Source organism: Peromyscus californicus, unplaced genomic scaffold (genome assembly GCF_007827085.1).
Source record: "Peromyscus californicus insignis strain IS unplaced genomic scaffold, ASM782708v3 Scaffold_6__1_contigs__length_162567912, whole genome shotgun sequence".
Taxonomy (NCBI): Eukaryota; Metazoa; Chordata; class Mammalia; order Rodentia; family Cricetidae; genus Peromyscus; species Peromyscus californicus.
The window spans coordinates 81,418,304-81,433,295 of NW_026294584.1; the positions used below are offsets into that span (position 1 = coordinate 81,418,304).

The following is a 14,992-nucleotide window of genomic DNA, read 5'->3' on the forward strand; positions in this document are numbered from 1 at the left end:
TAAAATCCACACAGCTACAGCCACTTAATTAAATTTTTGTTACATTTAATTTATTTCATTACACTTTATCAATTTGTATGTGTATGTGTATATAAACATATGCATGCTCATGTGTGCACACGCTACAACCAATGTGTGAAGATCTGAGGACCGTTTGCAGGAACCGGTTCTCTCCTTCCACTGTGTGGGCTTTAGGGCTCATACTCAGGTCATCAGGTTCAACAGCAAGCACCTTTCCTCGCTGAGCCATCTCACTCACTCCAGCCACCTGTCAAAAACATGCATTAGAGGAAAGACAGCTTCTTTAACAAAAGGTGTTGTGAAAAGTGGTTTCTCAATGTGCAAGAGTGAGACTAGTTATGTATCTCTCACATTGTTCAAAAATCAATTAAAAATGGATTAAAGAAGTAAGTGTAAATGCTGGAACTTAGAAAGTTCTGGAGGAAAACACAGTAAACCACTTTGACATATTATAAAATATTCCCAAGAACTGACCAATGTGGTTACATAAAATAACAATCAGCCGAGTCTGCAGGGCAGCCTGCAGGATGGGGAAAAAACCTTTGCCAAGTACACATCAGGTGAGATTAATATCTAGAACATATAAAGAACTGCAAAATTTAAACATTAGAAAAGTTACCCAATCAATTAATGGGCTAAAGAACCCAATAAACAGTTCCCTCCAAAAATCAACACAAGTGGCAAATAGATACTTGAAAAGGTATTCACCATCCTTAGCCATGAAGAAAATACAAATTTGAATTGCTTGAGATTCCATTCCACTCAGAATGGCCATCATAATGAGAAAAAAATGCAACAAGTGCTGATGAGGACATGGGTGAAGAAACACATCACTGCTGTGGGGTGTGAAACTGTAGCTGCTAGGGAAATCAGTCTGGAGCTTTCTCGAGAAAATAGAGCTACTATGTAGAAAGAGCTACCATTCAAATAGAGCTACCATGATATAGAGTTACCATGTGCACCAGCTGTGATACTTGGCTATATTCTATATACTTGAAGGGCTCCAAGTCAATACCCACGAGCATGCATCCATAATTATTGTTTTCATTCACAATAAATAGAAAATGGGAATAACCCAGAAACCCATCAACATATGAAAGGATAAAGATACATGGTGCATTTGCAAGTTGAATTTTTTTCATTCATAAGAAAATTAAGTCTGACATTTGAATGAAAATGAATGTATGATTTAATCATTATGTTAATTTCCTTTTTCCTTTCATGGCCACCTTTTCAGGTTCTCTCTCTCTCTCTCTCTCTCTCTCTCTCTCTCTCTCTCTCTCTCTCTCTCTCTGTGTGTGTGTGTGTGTGTGTGTGTTTCTGTTTCTCTGTCTCTCTCTCACACACACAATTTTCTAGTTTCTAGTGTCTACATATGAGATAAAACATGAGGAGCACATCACTGCTATGGGGTGTGAAACTGCCATCAGCAGGGAAATTAGTCTGGAGATTTCTCAAGAAAAGAGTTCCCATGTGCCCCAGCTAAGGCACTCATCTGTATTCATATACCTGAAGGGCTCCAAGTCAACACGGAAGCAGAATGGATGACTACTGGGGGTGGGAGGGAACCAGCTGGGATGGTTAGAATACTGGGGAGAGCAGTTGGGCAGTGGAACTAATGTATAATGACAACTAGGCCCAAATAATGGAAGGGCCATAATGAAACCCACTTTCTTGAATGTTAACTTTAAAATTAATATAAAGATAAATGTTTTGGGGGTTAAAGAGATTGCTCATCAGAAAAGGAAAAATACTGCTCTTTGAGAGGACCTGATGTCCATTCCATCTAAGTTGAATGGCCTGTAACTCTAGCACCAAGGAATCTGACACCCTCTTCTGGCCTCCATAGATACCTGCACACATGTGGAATTCACTCACACAGATGTATACACATATACATAAATAAAAACCAAAAAAAAATAATAAAAGTAAATCTTTTAAAATGATATATGCATTTTAAACTTGAAGAAGAAATGGTAGAAGATGGTCTGTAATATGTTTAAAAGTTTTTCTTTTCAGGGATGCAGTGATGTCTCAGTGGTTAAAAGCACTGGCTGTTCTTCCAGAGGAGTGGGGTTTGATTAACAACACCCACATGGTGGCTCATAACTGACTTTAATGCTAGTCTAAGGGGAACTGATATCTTCTCCTGGACTCCTTGGGCATCAGACACGTACATGGCATACAGGCGTACATGCAGACAAAATATCCATACACATAAATAAATTTAAATGTTTAAGAAGTTATTCATTGGTCCAACAAACATAGATCAGTTCCTACTAAGGGCTGAGAATTTTCCTTAGATTCTCATTTGGAGAAATGAAAAGAGGATTGTCCTTGTCCTCGAGCATTTCAGGGGAAGTTGAGAAGACATGACTAAGGGTAGGTACAGAATCACTAAAGCAGAGTTCATTTAGAAATGACAGCAATCTTCAAGTCACCTAGGGAAGGTGCCTTCTGCAGTATCCTGGAAACAAGTCCACTGTAGCTAGAGTTTTCCTGCCTGGCCCACAGTCAGGACAAATCTCTCTCACCTGCCAGTCCCACAGCTGCTCAGTCCCGACCAAGTAAACGCAGAGACTTATATTGCTTACAAACTGTATGGCCGTGGCAGGCTTCTTGCTAACTGTTCTTATAGCTTAAATTAATACATTTCTATAAATCTATACCTTGCCACGTGGCTCGTGGCTTACCGGCATCTTCACATGCTGTTTGTCATCGTGGAGCCTGGTAGTGACTCTGACTCAGTCTTCCACTTCCCAGCTTTATTCTCCTCCTTGTCCCGCCTATACTTCCTGCCTGACCACTGGCTAATCAGTGATTTATTTATTGACCAATCAGCAACACACTTGACATACAGACCATCCCACAGCAGTCCACAGATGGACAGTGATGACAGAAAGGCCCACACAAGGTACAAATATGATGTAGAGCAGGACCGGGCATTCTGGGATGTAAGAATGGAAATGAACATTCTTCCCCAGTAGGGTCTAGGTGGGAAGACATTCACTGGTGAAAGGGGGGAAATGAGCATATTATCAGGCTGTTGCTATAGAATTTGGATTTTTACCTTCTAGGCAATTCAGTCATATAAACGAGTTTTTAACACTTAAAAATGTAGGGGCTGGGAAGATGGCTCAGTGGGTAAGAGTGTTTGCTGTGCAAACACAAGGACCCGATACCCACATAAAAAGACAGGCATGGCCAGAAATGTCTGTAACCCCAGCACTGGGGGATTGGGAGACAGGAGGATTACTGGGGTGTGTTGGCCAGCCAGTCTAGCTGACAATTGTGAGCTCCAGCCTCAGTGAGAGACTCTGTCTCAATGCAATACAGTGGAAAGTGCTAGAGCATGACTTTCTGATGTTCTTCTCTAGGATCCTCACACATATGGGAGAGCACACACACATGTGTGTACACACACACACACACACACACACACACACACACACACACACACACACACGCATACACATACAATTAGGATGACCATAAAAAACACTGCTTTCAAAAGCAGAGGAAGGGCAGAGATCCTTTGAGGGGATATTTGCTCTACCCCATAGCAGAGAAGATGGGAGCAAAGGGGCTAGGTATCTTTATGATTAGAGAGTTAAGCACGCATGTAGTTATCCGAGCTATGTTGCATTTTGATAACTGTCTTATTTTTGCAGGTGTGGTGTGGCTGGTGGCCATCATCATAGGATCACCCATGTGGCATGTGCAGCGACTTGAGGTAGACTCAGAGCCGAGATATTTTCTCAACCCTCTTCCCTATGTTCATTCTCCTTCCTTTGAGAATATTATGGTGAATGTATATAACCTCACGCATTTCACTGAAATCAAATGATGTTTTAAAATTCTCTTCTGTTATTTAAATCTACTGGATACTGCACTGTTAATATTTAAAGTTAAAATTACCAAAAAGTAAGTTCCAAAATGACCTTCTCTCCATTTTCTTAGCTTAATGTGTTTTTCCTAGAATATCCCAGTCTTGTTACATGAGAGTTTGGTGACTGTTTTGACTTTATTTATTATCATGATTGTCATCATCATCATTATTATTACTATTATTATTATTTTCTGAGACAGCATTTTTCTGTGTAGTCCTGGACACCCTGGAATTCACTCTGTAGACCTGCTGGCCTTGAACTCAGAGATCCGCCTGTCTCTGTCTCCCGAATGCTGGGATTAAAGATGTGTGCCACCACTACCTGGCTGACTTTCTTTTATTTTAAGTCACTCAAAGCTGTACCAATGGTCTCCTTGCTAGTTGATTTTCCTGTTGTCCTAGCCATTAACTAATTGAAATGTGAATTAGAAACATGTCCAGGTCTTGATTTTCTCCCTCTTCTTTGCCCACATCTTTTGTGAAGTCCTTCCACCATGTGTAGGGATTTACAGTAAAAGAACAGGTTAGGATATTGGTTGTGGACAGCTTAGTCTGTCTGCTGGAATGAACATTAGCATGGTTTGTAGTGTAACACAGACATTAGTCTTCAAAGACGATAGAACATCCATCATGAGCCTGGAATATACTTTATAAAGCAATATACTCCTTTGTACCCTTAAATAGAGCTAGGCGGATCTGAATCCTTCTGAGCATGCCATATCCCTCACCGAGGATTGCAAATGAGGCCTGAGGTGAAAGTGCATTGAGGAAAGGGTGAGGAGGCTGTCCCAGTGTTAGAGTGCTTACCAACATGTGCACACCCTAATACTAAAAACACAGGGATAAATTAAAAAAGTGTCCCAATATTTTTTGTGTAACTGATATGCTGAGTGAGCTGGCCTCTGTGAAAGCAGAAAGTGGCTTTATTCTGCTGCCACCTATGAAAATGTCACCTGAGAACTTCATAGTGAAATATGGATGAAACTTTGAGCAGGCTCTGCAACTCTTCCAGTCATACAGATAATAAAATTCTTGTGGCTTCTGTCAGTCACAAGAACAGTATCTTCTCTGCTATAAGATGCCGGGGTTAGTGCCACGGTCACATAAAATCATAATAATGATCACTTTAAAATGTGCTCTTCACTCTGGCAGCACACACACTAAAATTGGAGTTATTTAAAATCTTGTCTTTCCCTTAGCTTAAGTGCTTTTAGGCTTCTCTCCACACACTTGGAATCTCTCTCAGGAAGCGATAAAGAGAGGAGAGAGGACTGAGTAAATGTCTTGGTACTGGTGTGGGTGCTGCCCAGGGCTGATGCTTTCTGTCTGGGGTTTCTGATAACACCTTTGAGGTTTTGCCTGTGCCTCCATTCTCCAACCCATTACTTGTTCCAACATCCACCATGGCCACTGCCATCATCGGAAGATGATGCCACCCATACCTTCAGCAGCATGTTTTATAAATGACAAAATCTGGTTCTCAATCCTGGAGCTCCTTCCCTGCCCACAGAAATCAAACAGATTTATCTTCTTAATAAAAGGTCTTATCATCCATTCTAAATATATAAACCATTTAATTTGTAGAAAATGTTATCTGTCTGATCTAATAGGCAATGGCCATGCTTATTGCTAAACGCAGTCAAACCCTATTTGCTTCTTGTCAGGAAAAAGTCAGATTTCAGTTTTGAAGTAAACATATTAATGTGCATCCCAGGACCAAAATCATTTTTAAAACTCCATTAGAGAGAATGCAATTGAGTGTGAGAGTCCAAGCGCGTTGCCGGATGATAGGCAGCATCGAAGCCAGCCTTTCACGCTCTTGCTCTCTTGCTGTTTTCTCTGGGCTCTCCCAGGAGTGAGTTGACTCACAATCTTTAGGAATGGAAATGGGAGGATTCAGCATAAAGTGTCCTTATTTTCCCCTCTTCAGTGAATAAAAATGTGAATTCACAGCACCCCAGACCTCATCAAAACGCCACGTTCCCCTAATTCTGGATTGTCTTGATTAGAAGTTTACTCTGGACAGGGGAATGCGGAAGGCCTGCCCAGTGGATTTGTGATGCCTGGATGAGAGTGGCTTTGGTGCCCTGAGTCGTTTGAGTTGTTCTGCACAGCAAGGTTTGACTTGGATGAGGGATGTGGCTGTCTTGAGCTGGAGTAGGGAGTGACGAGAGGGCAACTGTAGATAGAACTCAACCCCAGCCACAACTGTAAACTGTGGAAGACTAGGGAAACGTTTGCGTGGAAATAACAAAATCAGGGGAGGAGTGCAACTCAGTCAGTGGCAGTGCACTTGTCTTGCATGTGTGCAAGGCTCAGAGTTTGTTCCCGATCGTCATAAAAAAGGACAACGAGAATCTGAAACTGGTTGCCGTGAATCCATCTTAAGATGCACTCGGGGAGCCTTTGTTTATCTGTGGCGTAGTGTGAAGCCATCACAGTTCAGCACTGAGCATTTAGGATGTGTCAGTACATGGCCATTGTGGTCACTGACTCTTGGAGGCTCTGCCCATGGGGAGTCAGAAATAATTTCATTTTCATATCTGTTTTCATTCAGTGTCATCATTCCTAGTTGTACTCATCAATAAAATCTGAACCACAACTCAGATTGTCTTCGTTTTGGAATTGATGTTGAGATTTGCTGGGATTATAAGCAGAAATATGTCATCTGGAACTCCACAGTGACTGAGACTTGATAAGTTTGCCCCTTTGCGTCCCTATCCCAGTGATAAGACTTGGGATATATATTAAATGTTTACTTTGTCTCTGAAAGGAGCCTTTTAGCATTCGATAGTATCTATCATGGTTGTGAACAGTGAATTTAGACCTTGGAAGGTGAGTCCACTGGACTCAGAACAGCAAATTATTAAACAAATACAATAAAAATATCTGCAGATTGGTAATAGTTTAAATCCAGCATCTTGTTCATTTCAGCATTTGAAAGCTACCAGCTGCCTTTGCAATCTGGTGTTTCTGACATGAAATAATGGTAGAAATATGGCTAGGTTCCTCCTACATTGAAGACTGTGCTTGCCGAATCTGTTTCATCAGAAACTGAGAAAGCAACTATATCAGTTGAATTAATATTAAACTGGCGGGCATATGATACACAATATTTTTCCATGTGTACTCTCTCAATCAGCTTAAAACTTGTGGCCAGCAAACTAGAAGTTGAGAAAGGTAAAAAGTAAACATTACTCACACAGTCCTACATTCCATCTAAATATCACAAAGTACAAAATCAAAGCCTTAGTCATCCAGAGAAAACCTACAGTTACAACAAACTAATTATAAAAGCTGGTTCAAATTCCAAAAATTCATCAGTGGCTGTGTGAGAGGTCTTTGAGATGCCGGAGCGGCTGAGTTCTGCTCTTTGGATGCTGATTTTCGTGTTTCGTAACCGAATCATTCTTACTGTAAAGGTTAAATATGACTTCCTGTATGAGAAAGAACACATCTGCTGCTTGGAGGAGTGGAGCAGCCCCATGCACCAGAGAATCTACACTACCTTCATCCTTGTCATCCTCTTCCTTCTGCCCCTCCTGCTGCTGCTCATCCTCTATGGTAAAATCGGTTACGAGCTTTGGATCAAGAAAAGAGTCGGGGATGGCTCGGTGCTCCAAACTATTCATGGAAAAGAAATGTTCAAAATTGCCAGGTCTGTTTATTAAACTATTCCCCACAGTTTAAAATCTGTCATATTAGCTGTGCTGAAAGGACAGTTGCCTGGATAATTCAGCCTGAGCATCATTTGTGATTCAATTTGAAAGCATGGACTCACTTGAAACCAAGATGCTGTGGGGTGGTGTCAAGACCCACTGTCCTCCACCCTCACTGCCAGGAACATTAGAAATCTGCATAAAACCTTGCTCCAGAGGACCCCGAGTTCCCCACATGTACAAGGGCATGTATTTACATCTGCCCTTGGTCCTTCCCACTTGAGAATAATGTTAAAATACTGGCAGGGCATGCAAATCCCTTGAAACCCCAGAATGCAACTTATTTTAAATGATTGTGATTGATACTTGTTTTTTAACTCAAAGGCAGTGCTATCTCATTTTATTTATTATTATCAATTTCAAGACAAACTTTACTGCTGTATTTGTAGTTCCCATGACATAATCTATATGGAATGACTGTTAAAACAAGCAGTTCCTTGCCTAGATTAGTGAGTTGAGGGGATTTCATTAATTCTTCAAGTCTGCAGTGACCTCTAGTGCCCAGTTAAGAAAACTTTTCTTTGCCTGTACAATGGAGTCCAAAGATAGCTGATCACCTCCAGACCTAGCGGTACCACTTCCCCAGAGGGCAGCTGAGAACCCCCAGATCTAGTGGTACCACTCCCCAGAGGACAGCTGATCACCCCCAGACCTAGTGGTACCACTTCCCCAGAGGACAGCTGATGACCCCCAGACCTAGCGGTTACCACTTCCCCAGAAGAAAGGGTTTCTAGACTGAAACGCCAGACTTTGAATCTGGACTTTTAAAACCAAAAGCACCAAGCAAATGTGTAGATCTGTGTAATTGTAAATCTATATTTGGGGAATGAAGAAAATCAGCTTGAATCCCTGGTTGGTTATATTATAAAGTTTTAATTCTGTCCTTGAGGCTTACTGTATTTTATAAGTACTAATATTTAGTTATCAGAGGTATGGACTGCTTTAAACACACACTGAGTGAATGGAATCCACATCACTGAAGAGACACTACTAACTTTAAACCCAGAAGAGATCATTTATTAGCTACTCTATTGTGAATAAAACTTCTCTCTTCCCCAGTTTCTGCCTCTGTCCCCTGATTTATTGGGAAAATGAAAGACATGCTTACTGTGTGTCTGTAGTCTCTGGAGCGTTCTAGACTCAGGCTAAGCACTTACCACAGGGATATGTACAGTATGAAGACTGTAAAGATGGGGGAAAGCTAATAACCTGCCCACAAACAGCCTCAGGAAGTTCACCAACACTTGGAAAAAGTGTGGCGAAGTGAAGTAGGCTCCAACAGTAATGCATTTGCTATCACTCTGACACGTTTGCTGAGGCGAAGCCAACCGACGCCATGTTTCCTTGTGGGTCTAGGAAGAAGAAGCGAGCTGTGATCATGATGGTGACAGTGGTGGCTCTCTTTGCTGTGTGCTGGGCGCCTTTCCATATCGTTCACATGATGATTGAATACAGTGAGTGTCTCTGTCACTCCTTTTTTTTTTTTTGAGAATTTTTAGTTCATTTCCTACTAGAACACACATGAAATCATAGATTTCTCACTGGTTGCTGTTCACTTGAATAATCAAATATCAAACACTAAACATTGCTTTTGTGTGTTAAAGAACAACAGGTCATCATGTGATAGGTGACTGTGCACAACTAGAACTAAGTCATTAATAATTAAAAAGAAAAGATAAAGAAAAGCTTTTCCGAGTTCCTCCTATCTTGCCCCTCCTCTCCCTAAGCTATTTAGCATGGGGAAACACCTTGAGAGTCTTCTCTGTTTAGAACCTTGGCTTGTGCTCTGTGAATTGAATGTACCTAGGAGTCTAGTCAGATGTCTAGAAACAATTATCATTCATGTGTTCTCTGGGACTCAACACGATTGTTTCTGGAATGGAAGAGAACATACGAAGGGTAACTGTGCTTATGTGAAGGTTGTTGTCATTGAGCTGAAAGTCTGAATCCTGCAGTATACGCCAGGCACCAGCCACTGCATGGATGAGCACATATTACAAAGGTGTGTTTATCCAGATACCAGATGCCTTGTTCAAAGTGGTCATGAGAACATTTCACAGCCTTAGACACTTGCACAAGTGCAAATCTTTGTAAATACCTACGATAGAGATTTACAGTTATTTCTTGGTAAAGTCGACAAGTGTTCTAAAGTATTGCTTTATTTCAGGTAATTTCGAAAAGGAATATGATGAAGTCACAATCAAGATGATTTTTGCCATAGTGCAAATAATTGGATTTTTCAACTCCATCTGTAATCCCATTGTCTATGCACTTATGAATGAAAACTTCAAAAAAAATTTTGAGTCTGCAGTTTGCTGTTGCATAGTAAAAGAAACGTTCTCTCCAGCAAGGAGGCATGGAAGTTCAGGAGCTATGGCTATGCAGAGGAGAGCAAAGTTAGCTGGCAGAGAGAATCCCGTAGAGACCAAAGGAGAAACATTTGGAGACAGCAACGTCAATGTCAAGTGGTGTGAACAGCCAGAGAAGAAGAAAAAATCGCAAGTGGCATCTTGTCCTCTTTAGTTCTGAATTTCTGAGAACTCTGCTGTGGACAGGGACGTTAATTGTTAACAGTATCTTCAGAATCAGTACCTGTCATACTGTAATGGAAAGAAAATTATTTTGAGAAAAAGTAGAGCTTTCATATTAAAAATGTTGACGAGCACTTGAAAGGTTGAGGCAGGGGAATCAGTTTAAAGTAATCCTCAGCTGCATAATGAGTTTTAGGATAACCTGGGGTACAAGAGACCCTGTCTCAGGAAGCCAAAATAATAACAACCAAACTTGCTAATGATGGTGACAAAACATTTTTCCATTGAAAATACATAAGAACTACAATTTTGAAAACTTATTGGGCCATTATTGTGATTACTAGGTGTAGTTTTTTTGTTTTTTGTTTTTTTTTTACTTTTTAAACATTTTTTGTTTTTATTTTATGTGTTATGAGTGGCTTATTTGCATATATGTCTGTGTACCACATGCATGCCTGGGTGCCTACAGAGGCCAGAAGAGGGTATCCAATTTTCTGGAAATGGAGTTACAGATGGTTGTGAACTGCTACATGGATCCTGGGCATCAAACCCAGGTCCCCTGGAAGAGCAACCATCTCTCCTGCCCTAAAGTGGAGTTTTAAAAATCTTGTATAAAATTCAATATTCTTGGCTAGTAACTTTTGTCTGTGTGGTCAATGTGATATGACTTTCTATGTATTGCTAAATTGAGTGAAAACATCAACAATGCATCTTCTTCCTAGAATACTAATTTAGGAGTTGAGCATCACACATGACTGTTGAAGTTACACTAACTCTTTTGCAAATGAAGCCTGTACCAAAGCCAGTAAGCCCAAGAAGATGGAGAAGCAGCCAAGGGTACAGCTTAGCGATCTAGAACATGGACTGGAGTTTCTCACAGCCTGGGTGACCATTTCTGTGGTGACTGGCAAGTCTCTTATTGTTTTTTTTGTTTTGTTTTTTGTTTGTTTGTTTTGTTTTGTTTTTTTGTTTTTTGTCTCTTGTTTGTTCTTGTGTAAACTGAAGTTGATACCTGCTCTGCTTCATGAAGTCACTTTGGAAACTAGACACAATTAGAAAAGTATTTTGAAGAATAAAGCATTCTTGTCTTCTGAAGGAATGTCCTGCTCATGTCCCTACTTGCCCTCTTCCTGCTCTGAGTCTTGTCTTGACCCTGTCCAACTTGTCACTAATACATCCGCTTGGTTTCTCTACTCAAAAGAATAGCTTGAGGAACCTCATGTATTGACGGAACATACACACTATACATATATACAAATACGCACAACTATATAGATGCATGTATAGATGGTTTAAAATACAAATATTTGTATTATTAAACCATTTATTTTCACTAGTGAGATGAATAACCTTTCTTTAATAAAGTGTAATAGGATGATGAGGGTATAACTAAACACTACCTGTGAAATTCTGCTGTCTTGGGACTGCCCCTAAGAGATGGGTCAGGATACTCAATAGACTTATCGACCCAGATTTCTTCCCTCAAACCCTCTCTTTGGTCTTCTAACTCCCACATATCACAGACTCAGAGGCCACCATCAGAACATAGCACCATTTCCCTTCCAGCCTCTAAGATTTTCAAAGCCTAATCATAGCCTTGTAGCCTAAATGTTTCTTCTGCCTCCAGTTTCCAGTCTTGATTCCTCTTCAGCTGCTAACAGAAATGCCAAGAACACTGAGGCTGCTTTGCGGTTTAAGCTTTAAGACCTGGGAACCAAAAAACTCTGGCCACCAGCTCCTTGGTACAGACTGTTTGTGTATCAGTGAAGCACGTGTAGAAAAGATGAAGATGAAATAATGTGTGGTATTGGGGGAGGGGAAATGCCAATATGACAGGGAAATTAGCAAATAAAAGAGAGGGAGGCTGGTTTATGTGTTTGGGATTGGATTGTTTGGGTCCTGTTGTGAACTGTCTGCCTGTGTGTCTAGTTATCCTGTTGCAAAGCAGCTGCTCATTAAACACCAAACATTAAAATAAATCTGAATCATTGACTTTTTGGTTCCTATCACTTGATGCCATATCTTCATGACTTCTATTCTAAATATGACCATGGAAAACATGTTGAGTCAGCAATTATTAGCTTCTCCATTATTGAACATCAAAAAAATTCCCAAGTAGTGCAAAGCTGAGCCTAACATATTTAGATACTAGAAAATAGTGAATATTTAAAATTATGGCTGTCCACTTGTATTCTGTTGGTTATGCTTGCATCTGCATTTCCTGTTCATTTACTCAGATTTTCTATTTCCAGCATTCCCTCTGTTTGTGTCTTCTTCATTGTTTCTATTTCAATTTTAAGATCTTGAACTATTTCCTTCACATGTTTAATTGCTTTTTCATGGCTTACTTGGCTTTCTTTAAGGGGTTTATTGATTTCTTCTAATTTTTTTGTTTGTCTTTTCCTCAATTTCTTTAAGCGAAATTTTCATTTTTTCTTTAAAGGCCTCTAGCATCTTCATGAAGCTATTTTTAAGGTCACTTTCTTCTGCTTCTTCTTCATTGTGGTGTTCAGGTCTTGCTGTTGGAGGAGGGCTAGGTTCTGGTGATGCCATATTGCTCTTTACGTTGTTGTATGTACTTCTGCCTTGACATCTGCCCATCTCTTCCTCTAATAGAAACAAGAGGTGCCTGTGTCTGAGCGAGCTGCTATTGGTTCACTCTGTGTTTGTTGTGTCTGTGTCTCGGGGGCCCCTCTGGGTCCAATCTTAGCTCTGTGATAGAGAAAGGGTATGCATGTCACAGTGCACATGTGGACAATTGGGGGACTTGATTCTCTCTTGCCACCACTTGGGATCCAGTGATCACATTCAGGACTTCAGGATCCACAGCAAGTGTTTTAAATGTTGAGCCATCTCATTATTGAGCTGCAGCTGTGAAACAAATGAACTTGACTGCATCTTTCTCCTAACAAGATAAATGTTCCTTCAGGTCACAAATATATTTGATAGGGCAAAGATTCTAAGCTATTATTAGAAAAGAGAAAGTAATTTTTCCAACTAATAGAAAGGGATGTTTTATAGAAACATTATTTGAAATAATAATCTGGAATTCATAGCAACGATGTTTTAATAAAAATTTGCAAGTGGGGATAGGAATAGGTGGAATGAGCTAGGTTCCCAAGCCACTGGAAGAAACTATGATGGACTGTGCTGTTACCATCACAACAGGAAACACTGACATGAAACTGAGAGCCCTAATATTGTCTTCTGGTTTTTAAAGCAGCATTACATTGTGTCTGTCTGCAAGAGAAGAGTAATTTTATGAGTATCTTTTAATAAAATTTGGAAACAACTACTCAAAAGAAAAAAAATGATGCTATAGCCTCACCTCATCCAACTATAATAAAAATGACAGCTTTATTTATATGATTTAATGCTACTACTAACCACACCATGGTGGCCATCCTTTTGCTGGAGAAATCTTTAGCCTTGAAAGCCTTCAGATAGTTATGTGGTTAGTGATGTGCAGTGATTTGTGCTTCTCTCGTGGGCTATGTTAACCCACTAAGTCTGTGCTTCAACTTCTTCTCTTTTTAGTAATGGTTCAAGGCCGCATTCCTTGATCAAAGCATGTACTCATTAGGGCAGAGACAGGGCTGAGGAAGGTCTGGCAGGGAGACCTAGAAGGTTGCTTGACTTTCCCTCTGAGCCATCACCTCTGGAGGAGCTTCATCAAGAGTTGAGCTTTATTCTGTTCTCATTGTCTTAACTCTTGCCTCTTATGTGCAAAGGCATGTGTTAGGCCCTCAGCACTGCCAAAATAAAACAAATAAAACCAAGAGAGTGAAATAAAGTGGGAAAGGTAGATGAAAAGATAAATCGTCACTACCAAATCTCAAAAGGGGAAGTTTTCTAAGGTTACAAGCAGCACCCCTCACATTCCAGACAGAATTGTGTTGGCCATGCAGTAAGGCTGTGGTAGAAAGCATGCAATGTAGAAAGAGAAAAATAAATGTTTCTGTCTACAAATGGCTTTATAGTTTACAAAAAATTCTCAAACACACACACACACAATATAAGTGAATACAGTTATGAGATAGAAGGTTAACACTCAAGTCAACTTCATTTTTATGCTAATGAGAGAAGCTGACGTGTGTACCCACAGAAAGAGATTTGTTTTAAGGAAGTTCACGAGATGTAGAGACCAGCATGGGATGGAGTTCCTCTCAGGCTGAAGACATAGGGAAGATTTGTGGCTCCCATCCGAAGGCCATCTTCAGGGAGGCTGGGAGAAACTGGTTAGTACATTAAATCCAAATCCAATCTATTAGAGAAACACCTCGTGCTTGGAGAGGGTCAGGTCATCAATTAATCATGGGAGGCCCGCTTGTATTGTGGAATAAAGAGTCTAGAAATAGACACACGACTGCTCAGCCAGTTTCGACAAAGGCGAGACAGTCATGTAAGGCCAGAAGGAGCTTTCCAGCCAGGGGCAGAGAAACAGGTAGCAAGCCACTTGCCAAAACACTGAGCCTCAAGCTGAATCCCACAATGTGTGCCGAATTTAGCATAAAGGGAACTGATGGGATTAAATTTAAATGTGTAATTATGCAACATTTAAGGAAATACATACGTACAACTCAAGAGTTAGTAGACCGCCCCCAGAATCACCTCTTAAAAGGGAAGATTGGGAAATGGACAAGAAGGGGAGACGTTTCATTAAAGAGGATGGGGGCTCACAGATGGACAATACGCTGCCCATGGAAAAATGTTTAATGCCCTGAGTCATCAGGACAGTGCAACTTAAAACCGGAATGAGCTTGCCTACACACTAACAAAATGGGGTTTGAATTGCACTCACTGGCATGGCTGTTGTTTTTTAAATCCTTCAG

General features: G+C 40.5%; 1 protein-coding gene across 1 annotated transcript in view; it reads left to right on the forward strand.

Moving 5' to 3' along the window:
* The window catches only part of Qrfpr (pyroglutamylated RFamide peptide receptor), a 73,682-nt gene extending 61,558 nt beyond the window's left edge, over positions 1-12,124 (forward strand). Inside the window, exons 3-6 of the mRNA XM_052721792.1 lie at positions 3,693-3,754; positions 7,333-7,568; positions 8,986-9,083; positions 9,797-12,124. Coding sequence (XP_052577752.1) covers positions 3,693-3,754; positions 7,333-7,568; positions 8,986-9,083; positions 9,797-10,152 — 752 coding nt within the window. The 3' untranslated portion in view covers positions 10,153-12,124. The remainder of the gene's footprint in view (positions 1-3,692; positions 3,755-7,332; positions 7,569-8,985; positions 9,084-9,796) is intronic.
* Positions 12,125-14,992: the final 2,868 nt, after the last annotated feature.